Source organism: Muntiacus reevesi, chromosome 7 (assembly GCF_963930625.1).
Source record: "Muntiacus reevesi chromosome 7, mMunRee1.1, whole genome shotgun sequence".
In the NCBI taxonomy this organism is placed as follows: domain Eukaryota; kingdom Metazoa; phylum Chordata; class Mammalia; order Artiodactyla; family Cervidae; genus Muntiacus; species Muntiacus reevesi.
The window spans coordinates 79,320,281-79,346,296 of record NC_089255.1 but is presented as its reverse complement, the minus strand read 5'-3'; the positions used below and the strand labels follow the sequence as shown (position 1 = coordinate 79,346,296).

Below are 26,016 nucleotides of genomic sequence, written 5' to 3'. Positions count from 1 at the left end.
GAGCTGCTGTAGCCATTTTCTAACTGTAAGGGGAGAACCTGTCTAAGAAACCAACTAAAAGAAAAGCACAGTCTCGTATAAGGAACAAGAGTCATGAAGTTACTTGAAATTCTGCACAGTCACATGTGATGACACCCCTTAAACAGAGACTTTTCTCTATTGTGAGCCATAAATTACCTTAACCCTGTTTAGGTGGGATATTCCATCAACTGTAATCAAAAGATACAGGCAAACAGAACCTGCTTACAAGTACACCTTCCTTTTATGCATTTATCACTACAGCTATTTGCATTCTAGTGTTTTTTTAAATTAATGGTCTAATAATCATCACGTCCCTGTTCGCTTACTGGGTTCCTACGTTTAGGCCACTGACTGCAGTTGGCTAACTAATGTCCAACAATGGAAATCAGCTTTCTAACTTGTTGTTGGTCGCTCAGTCGTGTCCAACTCTTTGCGACCCCATGAACTGTAGCCTGCCAGGCTCCTCTGTCCATGGGATTCCCCAGGCAAGAATACTGGAGTGGGTTGCCATTTCCTTCTCCAGGGGATCTTCCCAACCCAGGGATTGAACCTGGGTCTTCTGAATTGCAGGCAGATTCTTTACCATCTGAGTTATCCATCTATGAAAACAAGATAATGGAACTCGGTTATGAATATGAGGGCAGACTCCACGTACAAATGTTCATATGTGAGAAAACTGGAATATGTTCAAGTGTGCTGGCCATTTGATGTTAAGTCACACAGGCTATCTAGGCCAGAATGAGAAATACTTCTCTAATCTGGCAAAATCTTAGGTGTGTATATATAAGCAGTTATCACCCATTGAATGAGTGATGAGTGATAACCAGCAATATTACTGCTAAACTCCACTGGAAAGCATCCTCTAATTCAGACTGCAAAGAATCAGAAGATGGTGAGCAAGGTGAAAACCAAGGAATAAAATGTTCGATACCACAGAAAGGCCAGACGGCTCTCATCTTCCCTAGTATCTACGCATCAGCTGTATGATACGTAATTCACATATCATACACTCAAACTGTGCAATTTGATGATTTTTAATATATTCATAAAGTGAGTGTGGTGAGGCATCCATCATGACAGCCAATTTTAAAACATTTTTATCATCTCAAAAGCAAACCCATTTAGCTATTAACTCACCTCCCTCCTCCCATCAGCCCTCAGCAACCTTTTGTAACTGGTTTCTTTTACTTAGCACAATGGTTTCAAGGTTCATACATGTAGTAGTATGTATCAGTGCTTTATATCTTTCTATGGCCAAATATTCCATTGTAAAGATAGAACACATTTTGTTTATTCAATCATCAGTTGATGAACAATCTTTCTTAATTTTATGAATCACTTCTGAGAGCAAGTTCAAATGATTACAATTAGAACATAAAATAACAAAGCAAAATTTACTAAATATTTAATATATTCTAGTCACAGGGGCACATGTTTTATTTGCATTTTCTCATGAAACAGTCCCCTAAAATCTATGCCATAAACACTATCATCCTCATTACACAGATGAAAAAACTGAAAAATGAAAGGTAAAAACTTGCCTAAGTTCTCAGAGGAATACACAACGTAAGCCAAGTCACTGGTATGTGGAATTCAGGTGGGAAGGGAGGACACGAGTAACACTAACTCAGCACTCTACAGTGTGTTATTATATCTGTTCTTTCTGCTTTTTTTCCTTATACACCAGAATGTAGGTACTCATAACCAGTAAGGACTGATAGTAAGATTTGAACACCAGGTCTAAGTCTAAAGGCCACAGTCTAAGATGTCAATAATGCCTTTTAAAAAACAGGCACTGAAGTTCTCTTTCCAGTTCAAAACCAAAAATAAACTTCAATATCTAGAGAACCTTTCTTAACATCAACACGATTGACATTTCGGGCCACATATTCTCAGCTGCTGGGGCCCATCTTGTGCATTGTTAGGATGATTAGCAGCATCCCTGACTTCTATCCACCAGATGCTGGTAGCATTTCTCCCTGTGATAACCAAAAGTTTCTCCAAATATTGCCAAGTATCTCATGTGGGGAACAGTCATCTCCAGTGAAGAAAAAATATTCTAGATCTAATGCTCAATGGTCAACACTGAGTAGGAGGTACTTAGGGAGAAAAAAAGATGAAAGAAAAAACAAACAGTTCTTTTTATAGAAAAAAACTAAACCCTCTTACAAACTTGCTGTACCTTTCTCTTCTCTACAAATTAAGAAGCAGAACTTTTAGTCAGTTATCAGTGTCCTAATATATAAATTGAGTAAGAATTTTCTTTACTAGTAAGGGTTGTAGATTTTCGGATGGTGATTTCAGCACGTACCTGGAAAGTAAGTAGTTTACAATTCCCACAGAAGCAAAGTGGCCTACTGCGGTAAGCTGTAGAGCAAACTGACCAAATTCAGGATATCGCTACCTTTATGATTTAATTTCCTCGTCTGTTTAAAAACAAAACAAAAAAAAAAACCAGGTACAGGGGAAAGAGGTCTAATCTTTCCCCTGTTGATTAGAAAGTAGAAAGGGTCTAATCTGAATTATAAAGAAGATGTCACAAGTCAATTTGTTGATAATTAATATCATTAACAGCTCAGGCTCTAACTAGAACTTCACAGTACCACCTCAGTACTAAATCTACAAATCTAAATCAAGACCACAAGGATGTTCATAAAAGCATGAATAGATAAAAACAAAGTCCCTAAACAGAATAAATCTTCAGAAAATTTAGCCTAAAACTCACCTGTGTGTATTTTAAATGGATCCTTAATTTACAATATTGCAAGCATCACGGCACGAGAAACAGAAAAAAGACATGTTCTGCCTTCACGTATTCATATTTTAAAATTCAACATGCTAATTTCCTCTCCTGAAACGTTAAAAATGTAACACATATATAAATGACGTTGACTCATTCTTTAAGATCAAGATTTAAGATCATTATTTCTGAGCTGCCATACCACAGCCAATGGCAACCAGAAGCAGAAGCAGTGAGTCCTACTACATTTGTTCATCCATGCCACAAACCAACAGCTCTAATGTACTGAGCATAGTGATAGGCTCTGAAAATAAGTGTATTTGTCTTCCTGTTCATTTCTGTTCCTCAGAACAGAGATTTGTAAGTGGGAGAGTGAGGGAAAGGACATGTCAAAAGCAAATTCTGCAACAAAGATCTTATTTAATGGTGACGCTTAAAGACACTCTCTTTAAGATTAAAGAAAGACAAAGATGTACACCAATACTATTTCAATTTAACCATGTGTTAGAAGTTATAGCCAATGAAAAGTTAAAACAAGAATAAGGCATAGAGAGGAAGAAGTAGAATTGTCATCATTTGCAGCAAATCAAGAAATAACCTACAAACTTTTACCATTAATAAGGGAGTTTAATAAGGTTGCTGGAAACAAAGTAAACTGCTACATTTAAGGGACAAAAACAAAAAGTAATTAGAAAAAGTTGATAGAATTTATAAAAACTATGAAAGCCTTTTAATGGAAAAATGATAAATCTTTACTGAAAGACATTAAAGATTAGGTAAATGGAAAGATTCAATAGTGTAAGGATATAGATTCTCAGCAGAGGAATCTACATATCCAATGTAATTCTAATAAAAACTCTTAAGTCCTTGTAGACTTTGCCTAGCAGACTCTAAAGTTTGTATCAAAGATCAAGAGTAGCAAAGTCACTCTTGGGAAAAAAAAAAAAAGTACAAGGTTTGCCCCACTAGGTATCAAAAGTCATTTACAAAGCTAGGGCAATTATGATTGTGTAGTAACTACATAGGCATAAACTATATTAACAGAAGAGAATAGAGCCCAGAAACATACGCACCATATCTGAAAACAAGTTATGATAAAGTGAGTACCACAGGTCAAAAAGGAAAAGACAGTCTTATAACAAATACTGATTAAGCCAGTTATATATACAGAAAAACAAACCCTAAATCCATACCTGAAAACAGATCATAATAATTTCCAGTACAACTGAAATGTGAAAATGAAAGAAACATGAAACTTCAAAAAAACAATCTTTGAGAGTATCTTTTTGATATCTGTGTAGAAAATAATTTCTTAAATAAGACACAGAAACGTTAATTACCAAAAAAACCCAATAAATTATAAATTTAAGAAATGTATGATAATCATACGGAAAAGGCAATGGCACCCCACTCCAGTACACTTGCCTGGAGAATCCCAGGGACAGAGGAGCCTGGTGGGCTGCCGTCTATAGGGTCGCAGAGTCGGACACGACTGAAGCGACTTAGCAGCAGCAGCATGATAATCATAAGAAATCTTAAGCAAAATGACAAGCTATAAACTGGAAAAAGACATCTGTAATGTATATAACCAACAAAGGAGTAATATAATGAATATATATTTTTTAATTAATTTATCTTTAATTGAAGGATGATTGCTTTACAATATTGTATTGGTTTCTGCCATACATCAACATGAATCAGCCATAGGTATACATATGTTCCCTCTCTCTTGAACCCCTTCTTCTTAACAAAAAAAAGAGAACTCCAAAGAAAAATGAAACAAGAAATAAACAGGCACTGGAAAGAACAGAAAGCTTAAATGGACCATGTATGTGAGGTAAGATGCTCTGCCTCATTAGTAATCAGAAAGGTTAACTATTGATAGAAGTCAAAATAAGACACATCTAACACTCAGTGTCAGACTTTATTATTTTGGGCTCCAAAATCACTGCAGATGGTGACTGCAGCCATGAAATTAAAAGACGCTTACTCCTTGGAAGGAAAGTGATGACCAACCTAGATAACATATTAAAAAGCAGAGATATTACTTTGCCAACAAAGGTCCATCTGGTCAAGGTTATGGTTTTTCCAGTGGTCATGTATGGATGTGAGAGTTGGACTGTGAAGAAAGCTGAGCGTTGAAAAATTGATGCTTTTGAACTGTTGTATTGGAGAAGACTCTTGAGAGTCCCTTGGACTGCAAGGAGATCCAACCAGTCCATCCTAAAGGAGATCAGTCTTGGGTGTTCATTGGAAGGACTGATGTTGAAGCTGAAATGCCAATACGTTGGCCACCTCATGTGAAGAGTTGACTCACTGGAAAAGACCCTGATGCTGAGAGTGGTTGGGGGCAGGAGGAGAAGGGGATGACAGAGGATGAGATGGCTGGATGGCATCACCAACTCGATGGGTATAAATCTGAGTAGACTCTGGGAGTTGGTGATGTTGGGCTGCCGTCTACGGGGTTGCACAGAGTCGGACACAACTGAAGCGACTCAGCAGCAGCAACACTCAACTGTTAAAATGGAAAGCTAGTAAAACTTAGAAAAACAACAACAAAATCAAATATTGAGGATATGAAACAATAAGAACTTTCACACACTAGTGGTGAAAGTATAAACCAGTATTACTGTTTTGGCAAACAGCTGGAATTACCTAACAAAACTGAATGTGAAAATGCCCTGTGAACCAGCTTACATATATTAGATATACACATGTGGCCAAAGAAACATATATGATAATGCATTATCTGAGCAAAAAACCTAGATATAATCTGAATGACTATCAACAGAAAAATGGATAAACTGTAGTCTACTCCAACAGTGGTAGACTATACAAGAGCAAACACAAATAATAGCTGGAAGCATCCACATGGGTAAGTCTACAAAATATTAAATTCTGCAAAAAAGAAGCCCTTCACAAAGAAATACAAACAATATGACTGTCTTTAGGATGTCTTAGGCAGACAAAATTAAGTAATAATAGGTTTAGGATTATCTACAAAGACTGTATAACAGTAAACCAAGGGAATTATTAATAAAAAGTTTAAGATAAAGATCACTCCTGAAAGGAAAAGGGTGGAATGAAATGAGAAAGTCTTGTATTTGTATGATGTCCTATTACTTAAGTTGTGTGGTGGGTAAGTATTCACTCAGTTATTATTCTCTAAATTATACATATGCAATTATTCAGAACTAATCATATACAACCTATCCAGAACTAATAAGAGCTAGCAATTACTGTTTTTCCATGTATCAGAAATAGTTCTAAGTGCTTTGCATATATGATCTCATTTAGCCTCATAATCCTAAAAGATGATGCTATAAAAGTGCTGCACTCAGTATGTCAGCAAATGTGGAAAACTCAGCAGTGGCCACAGGACTGGAAAAGGTCAGTTTTCATTCCAATTCCAAAGAAAGGCAATGCCAAAGAATGCTCAAACTACTGCACAATTGCACTCATCTCACATGCTGGCAAAGTAATGCTCAAAATTCTCCAAGCCAGGCTTCAGCAATACATGAACCGTGAACTTCCAGATGTTCAAGCTAGTTTTAGAAAAGGCAGAGGAAGCAGAGATCAAATTGCCAACAGTTGCTAGATCACTGAAAAAGCAAGAGAGTTCCAGAAAGACATCTATTTCTGCTTTACTGACTATGTCAAAGCCTTTGACTGTGTGGATCACAATAAACTGTGGAAAATTCTGAAAGAGATGGGTATACCAGACCACCTGACCTGCTTCTTGAGAAACCTGTATGCAGGTCAGGAAGCAACAGTTAGAACTGGACATGGAACAACAGACTGGTTCCAAATAGGAAAAGCAGTATGTCAAGGCTGTATATTGTCACCCTGCTTATTTAACTTATATGCAGAGTATATCATGAGAAATACTGGGCTGGATGAAGCACAAGCTGGAATCAAGATTGCCAGGAGAAATATCAACAACCTCAGGTATGCAGATGACACCACCCTTATGGCAGAAAGTGAAGAGGAACTAAAAAGCCTCTTGATGAAAGTGAAAGAGGAGAGTGAAAAAGTTGGCTTAAAGCTCAACATTCAGAAAACTAAGATCATGGCATCTGGTCCCATCACTGAATGGCAAACAGATGGGGAAACAGTGGAAACAGTGACAGACTTTATTTTCTTGAGCTCCAAAAATCACTGCAAATGGTGATTGCACCCATGAAATTAAAAGATGCTTACTCCTTGGAAGGAAAGTTATGACCACTCTAGACAGCATATTAAAAAGCAGAGACATTACTTTGCCAACAAAGGTCTGTCTAGTCAAGGCTATGGTTTTTCTAGTAGTCATGTATGGATGTGAGAGTTGGACTATAAAGAAAGCTGAGAACCGAAGAATTGATGCTCTTGAACTGTGGTGTTGGAGAAGACTCTTGAGAGTCCCTTGGACTGCAAGGAGATCCAACCAGTCCATCCTAAAGGAGATCAGTCCTGGGTGTTCATCAGATCAGGACTGATGTTGAAGCTGAAACTCCAATACTTTGACGACTTGATGCGAAGAGCTGACTCATCTGAAAAGGCATCAGCTGGGAAAGATTGAGGGCAGGAGGAGAAGGGAATGACAGATGATAAGATGGTTGGATGGCATCACCAACTCAACGGACATGAGTCTGGGTAAACTCCGGGAGTTGGTGATGGAAAGGGAGGCCTGGTGAGCTACGGTTCATGGGGTCACAGAGTCGGACACGACTGAGGGACTGGACTGAACTGAACTGAACCCTAGAGATAGTACTATTATTTGTCTCATCATCCAGATGAGGAAGACAAGGCATAAAAGCTTAACTCCCCCAAGGTCATACTATCAGGAACTGATTCAAGCCCCTGGCAGATTAAGTGCAAAATCTACATTATGTTTGTTTACCCACTAAATGGGGGTATGTATTTCATAACAGAAACAAAACAGACTTAAAAACTATGCAGAATCCACTAAAAAATTTATGCACATACACCATATACATATACAAGCGAGTCCCTTGGACAGCAAGGAGAACAAACGAGTCAATTCTAAAGAAAATCAGTCCTGAATATTCATTGGAAAGACTGACGCTGAAGCTAAGCTCCAGTATTTTGGTCACATGATGTGAACAGCTGACTCATTGGAAAAATCCCTGATGCTGGGAAAGATTAAAGGCAAAAGGAGAAGAGGGCATTAGAGGATGAGATGGCTGGATGGCATCACTGATGCAGTGGACATGAACTTGTGCAAACTCTGGGAGATGGTGAGGGACAGGCAGGTCTGGCGTGCTGCAGTCCATAAAAGAGCCAGGCAAGGCTGAGTGACTGTACAACGAACACACAACGTCTCTGAGTGAGGCTTTCTATTTTAAATGCTGAGTTCCCTCCAAATTTAATACAATTATCATCAAAATTCTACTGAGATTTTTCTGAAGGATGAGTAGACAAGGGAACATCTCACAAAAAACTAATCATATGCATGAGAATAACTAAGATAATATTAAAATAGTGAAGAGGGATTCACACTGCTAAGTATTAAGCATATTAGAAAGCCAGTGTATTATAGGCAAAGAGAGATCAGTGGGGCAGAAAACAGAGCCTAGAAATGGACATAATGATGCATTATCCATTCAATGTTGCTGGTCCTAACAAATCTGATAAAAAAGTTAGAAATGTTCTTCAGATTGACTATAAGTTAAAAATAAAAGAAAAAATGGCAAAAATACTGAAAATACACTCAGACGAAAATTTACATAATTTGGGGAAAGAAAAATATCTTACAAAACTTGATATCAAAGACAGAACTAATAAACTTGCACAGAACAGATCATACAAAAATTAACTGTGGTATATAAATACATATAAAAAATGCCATAAAGTGAGGAAAAGTATTTGACATAAAAGATGAGTTGATATCCTTCATAAGTATCTTCTCCAAACCAACAGTAAAAAACTAACCATTGATAGAAAAACATACAACTCGCAAAATAACAAATTTAAATGGAACAACATAAGAAAAATGCCTCCATTTCACTAGCAATCTGAAAACTGAAAAAATTAAACAATGAGATATTTACCAGCTTGTGAAAATACTAAATAATCAGTGCTGCCAAAAGTGGGGGGAAAAAAAACCCTCCAACTGCTGATCACAATAATTAAAAGGTAAAAATCTTTGGACTTTGGCAATATAAATGGGGCATAGTTTTCAAGTAATTCTACTTCTGCTAAATCATGATAAAAAATTTTTATTCATTTAAAATTTAAACATCACAGTGATCTAATACTTGAATTTAAATTAGAAAATAACTTAAAGCTAAATTAAGCTACTGTATACCAACAAAATGGAATACTGTGCAGTCATTAACAATACTATCACAGGGGGAAAAAAAATACCATCACAGGAAAAAAATGTTTTCACTAATTTGAAATATTTCCTGAGTACCTATTAGTACAAGACACTGTTCAAGAACCTAGGAATAAAATAGTTTGTAAGAAAAACAAGGCACTGCCTTCAAGAAACTTATAAGTGCAAACAAATGATTATGTAAAATTATTTCAGATAGTGATTTATGCTATGAATAAAATTATCACAAGAGTAAAGTATCTGTTCAATGAATAAATGGGATAATCATGTTAGGATGAAGGAAGATGTAACTGAAAAAGGACAAAGGCTTCAAGTGCACTAGAGATGACACAGAAACATTGCCCTGTCACAGAAGATGAATACCCCCTTTTAATGGCATTATTTATATCATGATATAATATATTATACTGAGTGGAAACATGGCAGAGTAGGTTAAAAGCATGGACTCCAGAGCCTGAATGCCTGGATTATTTGATCCTTCTCACCTTACTTTCCACATCTGTAAGTCAGCGATAATTACAGCATCCATCTCATAGAATTGCTTCTGAGGACTGCATGAACTTAAAAATGTTGTATGCTCATAAAGCAACAATTGAAGAATTACAATAGGGATACCTATTATTTCTATAAAGTCACAACCTTTTGACTATAATAACTAAATTCCTCTGGTTGAAGCTGAGGTAACAGGGTAGAATGTGACTGAGAACAGCAGGAAGAATATTTCAGCTGAGACAGGAAAAAAAAGCCTCTAGGAGGGGGTCACCACTACAGAGGAAATCAGTCATGCCAAGGTCTAGGGAAGGAACAGCTAAGTTTCTAAGGTAAGAATATAAAATTGAAAAAAAAAACTTATAATAAAGGGAAAACTGCAGATTTCAAGTGTCAAGTAAAATATTATCACAGCTTGCTTAAGATGAATATACATTTTATATAAAAGTATATAAGTATATGTACATACATGTAACTATATATATGTGTAAGTAAAAAATGCTTTGATTTATGAAGTCATGTTTTATTATTTTTTTAACCTGTTCTCCAATGGTTTTGGTCTTTGGTATGTTTAATTATTAGTGTTCTGATTATCATTCAAACACGTTGTTCATTAATAAGGCCGAGGATACTGATTTATCCCCAGATAGTCAGCTTCGCTACTGTCTAACATGACGATCATCCCTGTCACTGTACTAACAGTGGTTAGGCCAGGTGAACAGAACAGGCCTGACACAATAATCACATCACTGGACACAGGCGTCATGGGTTTCCTTACCTCGGGCCATTGCTATCTTTTCTCCGTGTTGAACAGTTGCCTTGCTCAGTTTTGGCTCGTTGATCTGTGAACTCATTTGCGTTCCTATCTACAATCTCTCCAGCATCCAGGGCTCTGTGGAGTCGATAGTTGACCATCTTCAGAACAATGAAAACAGCAGCTATCACAGGACAATAAACTGCTACTATAATCATGGAAGAGGGAAGGGCCTTAAAGAGAAAGAAAAGATAGGCATTTTAAAATCTTTTATACTTTATTCATCTAGAGAAATCTGTAGCTAAAATAACAAACACACACATTCTCACACAAAGCAACAATTGTGTTCCTAACACCAAACTACAGAAGTGTAAGACAGCCTTATCGAATACAGTACCCACTTGCTACCTGTGGCTATCAAGTGCTCGAAATGTGGCTAGCCTGAATTGAGATGTGCACTAAGAATAGAATAACAATGGGTTCTGAAAATATAGTATGGAAAAAAGGGTGCAAAATATCTCAGTCTTTATATTGATTACTTGTTGAAATATATTTAGATTATATTGGGTTAAATAAAATATATATTGCAGCTACTAGAAAATTTTAAATTACCTACATGGCTCACATTACATGCCCAGTGGACAGCACTGGTATAAATAAAGTTCATGCCAAAAAGCTTATAATCCAAATAGAGAGTTAACCTATCACATTACATAATATGTGAATAAGACAGGGTTGCACTCCAAATATAAATAATCCTTGTTTATGTGCTCCCAGTAACTTTTTTTTATGATATAAACACACTCATTTCCTTGTGCAGCAATGTAAAGACACTATGTTCATTATCTATGCTGAACCTCACTGTCTCTTAAAAAAATAAAAGTTGTTAATAGTTAATCTCACAGATTAACTATGAGAGAAATTGTAGAATTGAGGGGAAAAAAAATTCAGGTCTGCCTTTCAAAACAAATAGTTAACCAGAAGGTCATATTTCTCAGGATCTCCTTTAATCAGACATTTTTCCTCAAAGCGTTTAGCCATAAATTTGTAACTCATAATACAACTACCATTCCCTTGAAGCCTTTCTTTGCTGCCCTATGGTAAGTCACAGTTCAATATCCAGCTATAAGAAAAAAACTGAATAACAGTTTTGCTTCCAAGTTCAAAACACTAAATTCATTCAGATTATTCTTTTAAGTCCACGCTCTCTCCTTGTGTGGTTTGGGATCTTTTTTGCCAACTACTAAGGTAGCTGGTGCTTCTACTGAGCTACAACATAAACAATCATTGGTCTATTTGGAGACAAAAACTGAACTTAAATTTTTATTAGCTTTAAAGTTGTCTGCTCTGTCCTTGTGTAACAGAACAGGGAGTAAAAATAAAACAGCAAAAATAAATCTGGCAAATGAAAACAAAAATTAGCAGAATTTCAAAGCAGTATGCCTGGGGATGGGGTGGTGAACCATAGGTACTAATCCTGTCCTAAACTATAAATTCCATCCATCAATAATATCTGAACCAACTTTCCTTAATACTTATTCAGATGAAGAAAAACTAGACAGCAATAACAAGGGGATCGCCTTCCTTCCAGAGTCTACCCTCAAATCCATCAGTCCTATGGCTATTTCACTGCGCACAAACGGTCAACTGGGGGAAGAATTAAGAACCATTTTTCATAGAGCTACAGTGGGACAGTCAACTGGCACTGGGATCTAGCTTTTCTACTGGTATACCTGAAGCTTGGGGGTGCTACCTTTACTTAATCATCCTAATGGAAAATTTCCTTTGGCTTATTCACCAAAAAAAAAAAAAAAAAAAGTAAGTACATAAGCTAATTCCTACAAAGTACAGAATTCAGTTCCGTATCTATACCACCTTTCACTTCCAGCAGACAGAGAATGCTGGGGGGAAAAGGAAGATGAAGGTCTTAGTAACCAAACATTGTCCATAAACTAAAAAATGACTATTAATCAGAGGTAAAGGAACAGGTTAGATCAGAAAGAAAAGGAATTTTTTTGGGGGGGGCCACACTGCCCAGGATCTCAGTTTCCAGACCAGAGATTGAACTCAAGCCATGGCAGTCGAAACGTGCAGTCCTAACCACTGGATCTCCAGGAAAATCCCCAAAGGAATTCTTTTTATTTTTATTTCATCTTTTTAGTCTAAAGATGTATGTATTTTATTACATAGGCAGAACTTTTGCACAAATAAGTGAGGTAGTCACTTCTGAACTTTAGGACAATCCCATTCATCAAGGCACCCTATGGTAAGTGGGTATGGAGGGAGATGTTTATGAAAGTGTTAGAAGGAACTGGGAAGGAGAACCAGGAAGTAGGAAGATCTTAGCTGCTTAGTATTTTCAACATACCTATTTATATTAGCTTGCAGTAGGGTTTATCACATTGCCTGTGGAGTCCCCAAAGGAATGTTTTTAACCTTAGAGGTTTCCCATGGAGGCTGCCCCCAAAGGATTCAGAAAGGCCCTCCTATCACAACCACAGCTCAAGCAATTCAGCCCTCTTGCCACAGTCCCCTTCAGGGGGTGGAGGTTAAGGATTCCAGGTAAGTATTTCCTTTCAGAGGATGGGGCTTCAGAAGACAAGAAACTATTCCCATTGTCAAGATTCAGACATACATGCCCAAAGAAAAAAATCTCAAAATATAATTTTCTATAATTCCAAATACATAGTAAGTCAAATTGATTTTAGCAGGCCATCTGGGAACCTCTCACAAGCTCAGAGTATATTTTCCCCAAGGCACTGGCTTACAAATGAACTATTGAAACTTGAGCCTACCCATATTCCTGCACTTCCCTGGAAGCTCAAACGGTAAATAATCTGCCTACAATGCAGAAGCCCTGGGTTCGACTCCTGGGTTGGGAAGATCCCCTGGAAAAGAGAATGGCAAACCCACTCCAGTATTCTTGCCTGGAGAATCCCATGGACAGAGGAGCCTGGTGGGCTACAATCCATGGCACAAATGTGAAAAATAACGGAGGGAATAAAAGTCCTAAGAAATAAAAGTCCTAAGAAATAAAAGTAAGGATGTATACTGATGGACTAAAATTATCTTCCATATTTTATAGGAATTTTTCTATACTTTAAATTTTCCCAGCAAGAAAAGAAAAAGCCTTTAGATGATCTGAATCTGTAAATTTTGGTGAAAGTCAATGTCTTTAGTCAAAATGTTAAATAAAATATATTTGAGTGCATGCTAAGTTGCTTCAGGCGTGTCCGAATCTTTGTCACCCTGTGGACTGTAGCTCACCAGGCTCTCCTGCCCATGGGATTCTCCAGACAAGAATACTGAAGTGGGTTGCCATGCCCTCTTCCAGGGGATCTTTCCAACCCAGGGATGGAACCTGCATCTCCTACTTCTCCTGCACTGGCAGACGGGTTCTTTACCACTCTATTTCTACCCTCCTGTTTCATAAAACAATTTTGTGCAATTCATTTACATATATCTTTAGTTATCTAACTAAAAGCCATCATAAGTTATCTAATATAGGCTGACACAGCGCATTATCATCATTTTGGCATATATCATTTAAATTATAACAGTTTTCAATGTGTATGATGTTACTGGAAACTGTGTTTATAACACATACCCATTTGTGTTTTATTAGGACAATTTTTATTCCTTTTCCATTCATCTCATAAATGCATATTCCTATCTCTGTAACTGAGTAACATACATTGCTTTATCTTTAATAATTCATTATGGCATTCAAGACTTGCAGTTGCAACAGTTGGACATGACTTAGTGACTAAACAACAACAACCCCTCATAATAGTTACCATAACTATACTAAATTTTTTAGGACTTAAAAAAGAAAACCATGTTGTTGAAAACACAAAAAAGCAACTGGGGAAAATAAGTAAGTAAGCAAGCAGCAGGCAATATAAAAAACTTCGTAACAACTCAGATAATATGGTGATTCTTTCTCTGTTGAGGGACACTTGGGTGGTGGAATCTAACCTTACATAGGCATACCTATATGAACCTAGACTTATATAGGCATACCTCAGAGCTGTGGTAGGTTTGAATTTAGAGCACTGCAATAAAGCAAGTCATGAGAGAAATCATTACTTATGGCAACTATAGTCTTAAGAAATGTTATTTCTTAAATAATGAGACTTGAAAGTAGAAATTAATTCTTGATCCATGGGCTGCAGAATGGCTATCGTGTTAGTAAATATGAAAAAAGCATGAACCTCATTGTACATCTCTAGATGAGCTCTTAACGGGCCAGGTACATTGTCAATGAACAGTAATATTTTGAAAGTGATCTTTTTTCTTTACCAAAAAAAAAAAACAACTCAAATGAAATTATAAGAACATAAATTGACTGGCACCAATGTTTTGCTTTTAATTTTAAATTTTTTTTACAATTTTTAAAGGTTATTTTTCATTTACAGTTATTACAATATATTGGCCATATTCCCCATGTTGTACAATATATCCTTGAGCCTATCTTACACCCAACAGATTGTACCTCTCACTCCCCTACCTTTATATTGCCCCCCTACCCCTATTATAGGTAACCAACAGCTTATCTTCTATTATCTGTGAGTCTGCTTCTTTGTTACATTCACTAGTCTGCTGTATTTTTCAGATCCTACATGTAAGTGATATCATATAGTACTTCTCTTTCTCTGTCTGACTTATTTCACTTAGTATAATGCCCTCCAAGTCCATTCATATTGCTGCAAAAGGCAAAATTTCATTCTTTTTTATGGCTAGGTAGTATTTCATTATATATATGCATATATGTGTGTGTGTGTGTATGTATATATATATATATACACATATATATACATACACATACCACAGCTTCTTTATCCATCCATCTGTTGGATTCTTAGGTTGCTTCCATATCTTGGCTATTACAAATAATGCTATCAACAATGGGATGCATATTTCCAAATCAGTGTTTTCTTTTTTTTTTTTTTGTAAAGAAATACATTCAGAAGAGGAACTACTGGGTCATAAAGCAGTTCTGGTTTTAGTTTTTTTGAGAAACTTCCATACTGTTTTCCACCATGACTGCACCAATTTACACTCCCACCAACAATGTACTAGAGTTTCCTTTTCTCCACATTCTAATCAATATTAGTTATGTGTCTTCTTTCTGATGACAATCATCTTGACAGGTGTGAGGTGATATTTCATTGTGGCTTTGATTTGCATTTCCCTGAAGATTAGCAGACAGTGATTGCAGCAATGAAATTAAAAGACACTTACTCCTTGGAAGGAAAGTTATGACCAATCTAAACAGCATGTTAAAAAGCAAAGACATTACTTTGTCAACAAAGGTCTGTCTAGTCAAGGCTATGGTTTTTCTAGTAGTCAAGTATGGATGTGAGAGTTGGACTATAAAGAAAGCTGAGCACCGAAGAATTGATGCTTTTGAACTGTGGTGTTGGAGAAGACTCTTGAGAGTCCCTTGGACTGCAAGGAGATCTAACCAGTCCATCCTAAAGGAGATCAGTCTTGGGTGTTCATTGGAAGGACTGATGCTGAAGCTGAAACTCCAATACTTTGGCCATCTGATGTGAAGAGCTGACTCATTTGAAAAGACCCTGATGCTGGGAAAGATTGAGGGCAGGAGAAGAAGGGGACGACAGAGAATGAGATGGTTGGATGGCATCACTGACTCGATGGACATGGGTTTGTGTGGACTCTGGGAGTTGGTGATGGACAGGGAGACCTGGCGTGCTGCGGTTCATGGGGTTGCAAAGAGTCAGACACGACTGAGCGACTGAACTGAACTGAAGATTAGCAGTGCTGAGCAACCTTTCATGTGCCTACTGGCCATCTGCATTTCCTCTCTGGAAAAATGTCTATTCAGTTCTGCCCATTTTTTAATTAGGCTGGTTTTTTGGGTTTATTTTGCCACTAGTTGCATGAGCTGATTATATATGTTGGATATTAATCCCTTACCGGTCATATCACTTGCAAATATTTTCTCCCATTCAGTAGGCTGAATGTTGTGATGGTGGTTTTCTTTGCTGTGCAAATAATTTTAATTAAGTCCCATTTGTTTACTTTTGCTTGTATTTCCTTTAGTTTAGGAAGACAGATCCAAAAAAATACTGCTGCAATTTATGTCAAAGAGTGTCTGCCAATACTTTCCTCTAGGAGTTTTATAGTATCCAGTCTTACGCTTAGGTCTTTAATCCATTTTGAACTTTAGCGGTCCAATTTTCTGAGTACCACTTGGAAGAGACTGCTTCTCTCCCTCATATAGTGTTGCCTCGTTTGTCGTAGATTAATCAACCATAAATACAAGGACTTATTTCTGGGCTCTCTATCTTGTTATTGCTCTGTGTGTCTGTTTTTGGAAAGGTACCAACATTTCGCTTTACATATATTTTTCTGAGTAAACCTAACCATCCTGGAAAAAGAATGGGGTATCCTATACTAAGAACCATCTTGATTCATATCTCCTTTTGTAAATTAGTTAACTTGACATTCTGTTGTATGAATCATTTTTTTAATAGTTTTAATCAGTCTAAGTAAATCCCTGAGTAAACTGATAAAAAAATTAATCATATGGTAAATATGAGGACCAGAAGCTATCTCATAAAGCCCAACTTAAACTGCTTAGCCTATTTTTTTATTCTGTCTCTGACATATTCTATTGAAATAATTTTTCAGAATTTATAGTAAATGAAAATAAGAAATCTGTCACATGACTTTGCAATTGTGAAGAATAGAAACTAGGTTATCTTTTTACTATACCTCAAAAAAACAACAGTTCATCAGGGTATATTCAGTGAGATTATCTTAGAGGCAAATATACGAAAAATAATGGAATTCTTAGTGCACTTAATAGCCATATTCCTACAAAAGTAGGGTACAATATAAGTACAAATAACAATAGCTCAGATTTAAGGCTTAAAAAACAAAAGATTTAATTCAATAACAAAAGCATTAAGCCATAGGGAAATTACAAGGATCAATAAAAATAAATATTTTTAAATATGAATACACAAAAAATAGGTTATCAAGCATTATTATTTGACTGTATATTCTTTCATGTTTCACTAAAACACAATGAATAAGTTGCAAGTTGAGATCCCAACACAAGAATGAAAGTCAGTTAAGATTTACAAATTAAAAGTATATTAGCAAATTTCCCCAGTGGCCCAGTGGTTAAGAATCACCTTGCAATGCAGGGCCACAGGTGTGATCCCTGGTCTGGGAAGATTCCACTTGTCACGGGGCAACTAAGCCCATGAGTCACAACTACAGAGCCCATGCACTGCAACTACTGAAGCCCCACACACCACAACTCGAGAGTAGTCCCTGCTCTCTGCAAGTAGAGAAAGCCCACCCATATAGTAAGGAAGATCCAGCTCAGTCAAAAACAAATTAAAAAAAAAAAGTAAACTAGCTCTCTTAAGAGTATTAACAGAATGCATCCATCATTCTTGCCCTGAACTCACTCAACTGGCTTGAAACAAAATGATGGTTCTGCATGCTACATAATCCATTTCTACTTTAAAAGTAAATGCTCAAATCGGCAATGTATCACACACACGAGTTTACATGAGGTAAATATGAAAGCCGCCCAGGAGAAAAAAAGAATGAAAGGAAGTACAGTTTATCTTACTGCTGCCACTTCCTCAGTTTCCATAATGGTAAATGACACACTCAACTCAAGGAATAAGAGTTTTATTCATTCATTCAACATATATTTATTGAATAACGATTTAAGTCCCAGCTACACTGCAATAAATAAGATCCCTTCTCTCTCCTGAAGCATCTTAGGAGAATGACTATGCTTTTACCAAGTGCTACGTGCTCTAAATGGCAAAGTATCTGTCTCACAACAATCCTTTGAAGGAAGTACTATCACTATCTACATCTTACAAATAGGACAACTTAAAGGCTTATGAAGTCATTGTCTGTAGCTGGTAAATTGGCAAAAACAGGATTCACATCTAGTCTAACTTCAGTGGTTGAGAACCTGAGTTTTTAACCACTACAAGTAGACAGTCTCCTTCCAAGGCAGTGTTAACTTTCTTTTTCATTGCTGCCATCCTAAGGAGTTGTTTTAGACATTTTCCCCCTAACTGTTCCCTGTGAAATAATAAAAAATACATATATTGGTTTCTGTCCCTGGTTCCTGGCACAGAGCTCCTAAACACTTGCAATTTCCTAAATGATAAGAGCACAAAGAGCATCTTTCATTCTAATATCTGGTGTTTATGCTCCTTTCTGACATGTAAATCCCTTGGAATTTCCTGGGTGATAGGAAGGCCTTTTTTCTAATGAGGTGACTCGGGGTGGGCTCCTGAACGGGGGCTGGTCACCTGAAATACCAAGCCATGATTAGAAGCTTGGGATTTTCGGCCTCCTCCTTCAAGCTCTGTACAGTTTGAAAAGGGCTGGAAATGGAGTTAATAACTGATTAGGCCTGTGTGAGGCAATCTTCATAAAATCCCAATAGTATGAAGTTCCAAGAGTTTCCAGGTTGGTGAATACAGAGAGGTGATGGAGGGCCGCACACCCAGAGAGGGTACGAAAGCTGGGAACTCTTTCCCACATATATTCCCTGCTCTATGAATCCGTTCCACCTGCATGTTCTCTATCTTTATTACAGCCTTTTACAACAAACTGGTAGACAGTAAGTAAACTGTTTTCCTGAGTTCTGTGAGCCTCTCTAGCACCTCAATCAAACCTCAGGATGGGGTCACAGGAACCACTGATTTATAGTCAATTGGTCAGAAGAACAAGAAACAGCCTGCACTTTGGACTGGCATTTTAATTGTGGGGAAGAGGGGCAGTTTTGTGGGATGAAAAACTTAACCTGTGGGATCTGATGCTATCTCTACGTAAATGCATCAGAATTGAATTAAACTGTCAGAGTGTCTCAGAGAATTCCTTGGTGGGGAAAAACCCCCACACATCTAGTGTTAGAAGTGCTTAAGTGCAGAGGAGAAGCATACAGAAGTGTAGGTTTTCTAAATACTGACTCCATCATAAAATTTTACCACCACAGGAACGCTGTGTATCTATATACTACATGCACATCTGTACTTTTGCGCATAAAAATATTTCACCATTAACCCCCATCCCAAGAAGTAATATTTGCCTGCCTGAGGACAACAACATACCTATTGAGAATGAATACTCTTAAAACTTCCCTGGTGGTGATGCCATTGGCTAAGACTGCACTCCCAATGCAGGGGGCTGGGGTTCAATCCTTGGTCAGGGAACTAGATCCCACATGGCACAACCAAGAGCCCACAGGCAGAAACTAAGATCCAGCAGAGACAAACTTTAAAAAAGACAGAGAATGAATGCTCCAGAGCAAAATTTCTCAGCCTCAGCACTGCTGACACTTGGGGCCAGATAATCTTATGTTGTTAGGGGCTGTCCTAGTCAAGATAGCATGTTTAGCACCAACCTCTACCCACTAGAAACTGCAATGCTTAAAGTTTCCAAAAAAGTTCCAGCCCTTGAAACAATTGCTTCTCTGGCTGCTATTTACATACTCGTAAGGACAACAATTTCAGATCTTGTTCATAAAAAACTGGAATGGGCAGGATTTAAACAGACCGCAAATGCTGCACCTCTGTAGCTGGAGTGAAGAAGCACATGTAATAGCAGCAGCAATGGCAAAAACAAATAGTATTTTAAATAAACACAGCAGGGAAAAAGGCCCGCGTAAGACCAGTAAGTGAAAGGATATTAAATTTTAATAAAATCCATTTATAATACAGGCATACCTTGTAGATGCTGCAGGTTCAGTTCCAGACCACTACAGTAAAGTGAACAGCAGAGTGAAGTAAGCCATACGACTTTTTTGGTTTCCTATACATATACACACTACACTGTAGTCTATTAAGTGTGAAATAGCATTATGTCTAAAAAAAGCACAGACCTTAATTTAAAAATACTTTATTGCTAAAAGATGCTAACCATAATCTAAGACTTCAGCAAGTCATCATCTTCTTACAAAAGTAACATCAAATATCACTGATCATAATAGAAAATTTAGTAATAATGAAAATTTTGAAATAATGTGAGAATTGCCAAACCATGATACAGGGACACAAGAAAACAACACTATTGGAAAGATGGTGCCAACAGACTTACTGAAGGTTGCCACAAACCTTCAACATGTGAAAAAATATAGTACCTATGAAGCATAATAAAGGGAAGCCACAACAAAATGAAGTATTCCTGTATATGCTACAGAACCTGGTTAACTTAGCCCTCCCTGCAAAATGATGAGTGAGACAAATTATCTCACTGAGAACCATAACTAAATTGCATGAGATTTATAACCAGCTTCCACTGTATTCACACAATATGCTAGTTGAGAAGGGGAGCCAAGATTAAAGATATAATTAGATGGTGATTTCAAGGGCAGCTCTGAGAGTTCTAGACTCAGAATAAATACTGAAAAAGATCCGGGGACACTTAGTTCACCCCAGTCAATCACAAGAAGACTTTCAGACACGGATTAATCAGAAAAGTATCTTGCATGACTATGGAAGAGCACGGTGGAAAGTGACCGTGATGGTCATCTTGAGGCTAAAGGGAAGAAACAACAGAGGCAATCTGTATAACCCTGAACCAGTGGTTTAACTTCTAGGAGCCTTTGTTTCCTCACTAGAAAAATAGGGACAGTAACAGTATCTTCATTTCATAGAGCTACAATAAGTATTAAGTGAGAAAACTTGAAAGGAGATAATGCATGGGCATATAATAGCACAGCTATTTCCTGTTGTTAATAACATTTGAACAATGTAGTGACAAAGGTCCATATAGTCAAAGCTATGGCTTTTCCAGTAGTCGTGTATAGATGTGAGAGTTGGACCATAAAAAAGACTGAGCACTGAAAAATTGATGCTTTCAAACTGTGGTGTTGGAGAAGACTCTTGAGAGTCCCTTGGACTGCAAGGAGATCAAACCAGTCAGTCCTAAAGGACATCAACCTTGAATATTCACTGGAAGGACTGACGCTGAAGCTGAAGTTCTAATACTCTGGCCACCTAACGCAGAGAGCTGACTCATTGGAAAAGACCCTGATGCTGAGAAAGACTGAAGGCAGGACAAGAAGGGGACGACAGAGGATGAGATGGTTGGATGGCACCACCAACTCAATGAACATGAGTTTGAGCAAACACAGGGAGATAGTGAAGGCCAGGGAGGGCCTAGCATGCTGCAGTCCATGGGGTGGTAAAGAGTCGGACACAACTGAGCAACTGAACAACAACAACAATGTAGTGACAAAACTAAGATAAGCAAACAAAAAGACCTCTTAGTGAAAATGGTTCAGAGGAACCAAATATGAACTGCAAAACAAAAAAAGATGAGGTAGTTAAAACTTGTGAGACCTCAGAATACAGAGGTTCAGTCTGATACTGAACCACCAGAAGTCACTGGAAAATGGAGAAATATTGCCATAACACAGTAAAGAAAAAAGAATCTATATTCCAAACAAAAACTTAGCATGCTCAATGGTAAAACACTAGAATTCTCACTAAAGATGGGAATAAGGCAAGGCTGTCCATATTTTCAGCATTATTTTATATAGATATGTGAAGTATCATACCAAGAAATTACACAAGAGAAAAACGTATAAACACTGGGAAGAAGTTAAAATTGTTACTTACAAATGTAACTGCATATCTGAAAATCCTTTTAAAATAAACAAAAATTATTAAAAAGAATAACCTAATTCTATGGTATCTAATTATAAGATAAATTGAAATCAACAGGTTTATATGGAATCCTGGAACAGAAAAAAAGGACATGAGATAAAAAAGAAATCTGAACAAAGTAATAATTATTAAGTTAGCACTGATGTATTAACATTGATTTAATGGTTGTGATAAATGCACCATAGTAAGCTAAGATGTTAACAACAGGAGAAACTGGGTACAGAATATAGAGGATCTCTCTGCGCTTTCTCTTCAAATCTTCTAAGCATCTAGAACTATTCTAAACTAAGACTTAAAAAAAAAAACATGATTTTTCTTACATACAAGTAATTATCAGTTAGAAATATAGCAAAAGAAATGGCTGCATCAGGTAGCCATAGTATTGGAGCTTCAGCATCAGTCCTTCCAATGAATATTCAGGACTGATTTCCTTTAGGAGAGACTGGGTGGATCTCTTTGCTGTCCAAGGGACTCTCAAGAGTCTTCTCCAACACCACAGCTCAAAAGCATCAATTCTTCAGTGCTCAGCCTTCTTTATGGTCCAACTCTCACATCCATACATGACTACTGGAAAAATCATGGCTTTGACTATACAGTCTTTGTGTGCAAGGTTAACATAAAAGAAAGCTTCTTTTTTAAAAAATCTACTAAGGGACAAAAAAGAAATAAAGAGTTCATCTTAACCCAATATTATAAAATATCAAACCTTCCTCCCTAAAGAAATCCAAAATTTAACACCTTTCAATAAAAGAATTCAATAACATCCCTGGGAAACGGAACAAAATGGAGGAATAAACATGAAAGAATGGCCACAGAAATAACAATAAGAAGAAATAATTACTAAGAAAGAAAAATTTATTAAATTAGAATTACTAAAAAAAAAGTATGGCATTCATGTAAGAATAAATATACTGATAAAACAGAAAATACAAATACCCCAATAGAAACTTAAGGTTATGAAAAACGAGGCATTAAACCACTAAGAAAGAGACAGGAGTGTTTAATAAATTAGGTTGATTGAGACAACTGTCTAAAAAAATTTTTAAATAGACATTCCATATCACTTAGAGCAAAATAAATTCCAAATAGGCTAAACTATTAGATGTTTCCAACCAGATTACAAATATATAATTAATCCTTACTATATAAAAGATATATTTAGATATCAACAACAATCTACTAGAAAATAAAGTACATGAAACTATTACAGAAAAATACGGGGAAAAAATGACCCCAAGCTTATGAAAAGCTGCTCAATCCCAAAATGGGAGAAATGTCAATTAAAACTACTCTAGGATACTACTTTTTACCTATGAAAAATCGCAAAACTACATGAGGCTGTGGCACACAGGAGCACAAACAGGCACTCTAATACACTGCCTGCAGGCATGTCAAGTGATAACTACCCCCCTAGAGGGCAACTTAGCACTATCTTTGAAAACAAAAGCATTTATCCCTTTGACCAACCAATCTCATATCTAGGAATTTATCTTAACATTGTTTCTAGACACTTATAAGATTACATCTGTACAAATTATTTACTGCAGCAAGGTCTGGGCTAGCAAAAGGCTATAAACAAATATCCATTCGCAGGGAACATGATAAATAATAAACCTATGCAATAGAATACTACGCAACTAAAACAAAAAACAACTGAACCCAATAAAAGTTCAGGACCAGACAGCTTTCCCGGTGAATTCTACCAAACAGTTAAAAAATTAATACGAATCCTTCTCAAACTCTTCCAAAACACACAAGATGAAGGAACACTTCCAAACTCTTTTTATGAGGCCAGCATTGTGCATTGCAAGTCGTGTCCAACTCTTTGCGACACTATGGCCTGCCAGGATCCTGCGTCCATGGAATTCTCCAGGCAAGAATATTGGAGTGGGCTGCTGTGCCCTCCTGCAAGGGATCTTCCTGACCCAGGAATTGAACGTGCACCTCTTACATTTCCTGCATTGGCAGGTGGATTGTTGACCACCAGTGCCACCTGGGAAGCCCAGCATTACCCTGCTACCAAAACCAGACACCACAAGGACAGAAAACTATAGACAAATAACTGTGATGAATACAGATGCAAAAATCCTCAACAAAATATTAGCAAACCAAATCCAGTAAGATATTAAAAGGATACACCATGAGTAGAATTTATTATAGAAATGCAAGGATGTTTCAACATCTGCAGATCAATATGTTACACCACATTTACAAAATGAAGGGTAAAAAATCATATAATCATCTGAACAGATGCAAAAATAGCATTTGACAAAACACTCATTTATGATAAAAACATTCAACAAAGTGGGTATAGAGGGAATGTACCTCAACATAATAAAGATATATATGATAAAGATATAATAAAGATCATATATGATAAGCCCACAGCTAACATCATCATCAAAAGCTGAAAGCTTTTTCACTAAGATCAAGAGAAAGATGCCCACTCTCACCACTTTTATTCAACATATTATTAGAACTACTAGTGAGAGCAGTCCTATTTACAACTGCATCAACAGAATAAAATACCTAAGAATAAACTGAACAAGGGGAAAGACCTGTACACTGAAAACTATAAGACACTGACTGGTAACAGAAGTGAGGATGACACAATAAATGGGAAGATAGTCCATGCTTATGGATTAAAGAATATTGTTAAAATGTTCATACTACCTAAAGCAACCTAAAGAATCAAAGCAATCTCTCTGAAAATTCCAATGGCATTTTTCACAGAAATAGAACTATCCTAAAATTTATCTGGAGTCACAAAGGACTCCAAATAGCCAGAGCAATCTTAACATAGCCAAAGCCATCTTAAGAAAGACAAATAAAGCTGGAGGCATCACTATGCAGGCAAAACTTGTTTCCAAACTATATCACAAAGCTAAAGTAATCAAAAGAGTATGGTATTGGCATAGTAACAGACACATTAATCAATGGAACAGAACAGAGCACCAAAATAAGCCCACACTTTTATGACCAATTAATTTTACAACAAAGTAGCGAAGAAGAGACAATGAGGAAAGAACAGTCTCTTCAACAAATGGTGTTGGGAAACTGGACAACCACATGGAGAAGAATGAAACTGGACCACTACCTTACACCACACAAAAAAACTCACTCATAATGGATTAAAGACTCGCACATAAAGACCTGAAACTATAAAACTCTTAGGAAAAAAGCAAAGGTAAGCACCTTGACATAGATCTTAGTGATATTTTGGGTTTGATATGGAAAACAAAGGCAACAAAACAAACCAAAAAAAGTGGGATTACATCGAACTAAAACTTCTGCACAGCAAAGGAAATCATCAACAAAAAGAAAATATTTACAAATCATGTCTGATAAGGAATTAATATCCAAAATATACAAGGAACTCATACACTAGCCAAAAAAAAAAAAAAATTCAATGTAAAAATGAGCAGAATCTGAAAAGACACTTTTTCAAAGACATCTAGATGGCCAACAAGTACATTTTCATACTCAATATGAGGTGCTCAATATCACTAATCATCAGGGAAATGTAAATCAAAACTACAATGAGATATCACCTCACACTTTCAAAAATGGTTACTATCAAAAAGACAATAAATAGCAAGTGTTAACAAGGATGTGGAGAAAAGGGAACCCTTGAGCCCTGCTGAAGAGAACATAAACTGTTACAGTCACTGTACTGAAAACAGTACAGAGGTGCCTCCAAAAATTAAAAACAGAACCACCATATGATCTAGTAATTCTACTTCTGTGTATTTATATGAAGAAAACAAAAATATTAACTTAAAAAGATATATGCATTTCCATGTTCACTGCAGCATTATTTATAACACCCAAGACATGAAAACAACCTAAACAGTGGATGAATGGATAAACAAAATGTAGTGTGTGTGTGTATATATATAAAACTAGTCAGACTTAAAAAAGAAGGAAATCTTGTCATCTGCAACAACATGGATAGACCTTGATGGCATTATGCTAAATACAATAAATCACA

General features: G+C 36.7%; 1 protein-coding gene across 5 annotated transcripts in view; it reads right to left on the bottom strand.

Annotated features, from left to right (window-relative positions):
* The window catches only part of PCNX1 (pecanex 1), a 175,995-nt gene that overhangs the window by 136,714 nt on the left and 13,265 nt on the right, over nt 1–26,016 (bottom strand). For all 5 annotated transcript variants that reach the window (XM_065941703.1, XM_065941705.1, XM_065941704.1 and 2 more), the window contains exon 2: nt 10,366–10,574. In XM_065941703.1, coding sequence (XP_065797775.1) covers nt 10,366–10,574 — 209 coding nt within the window. The remainder of the gene's footprint in view (nt 1–10,365; nt 10,575–26,016) is intronic.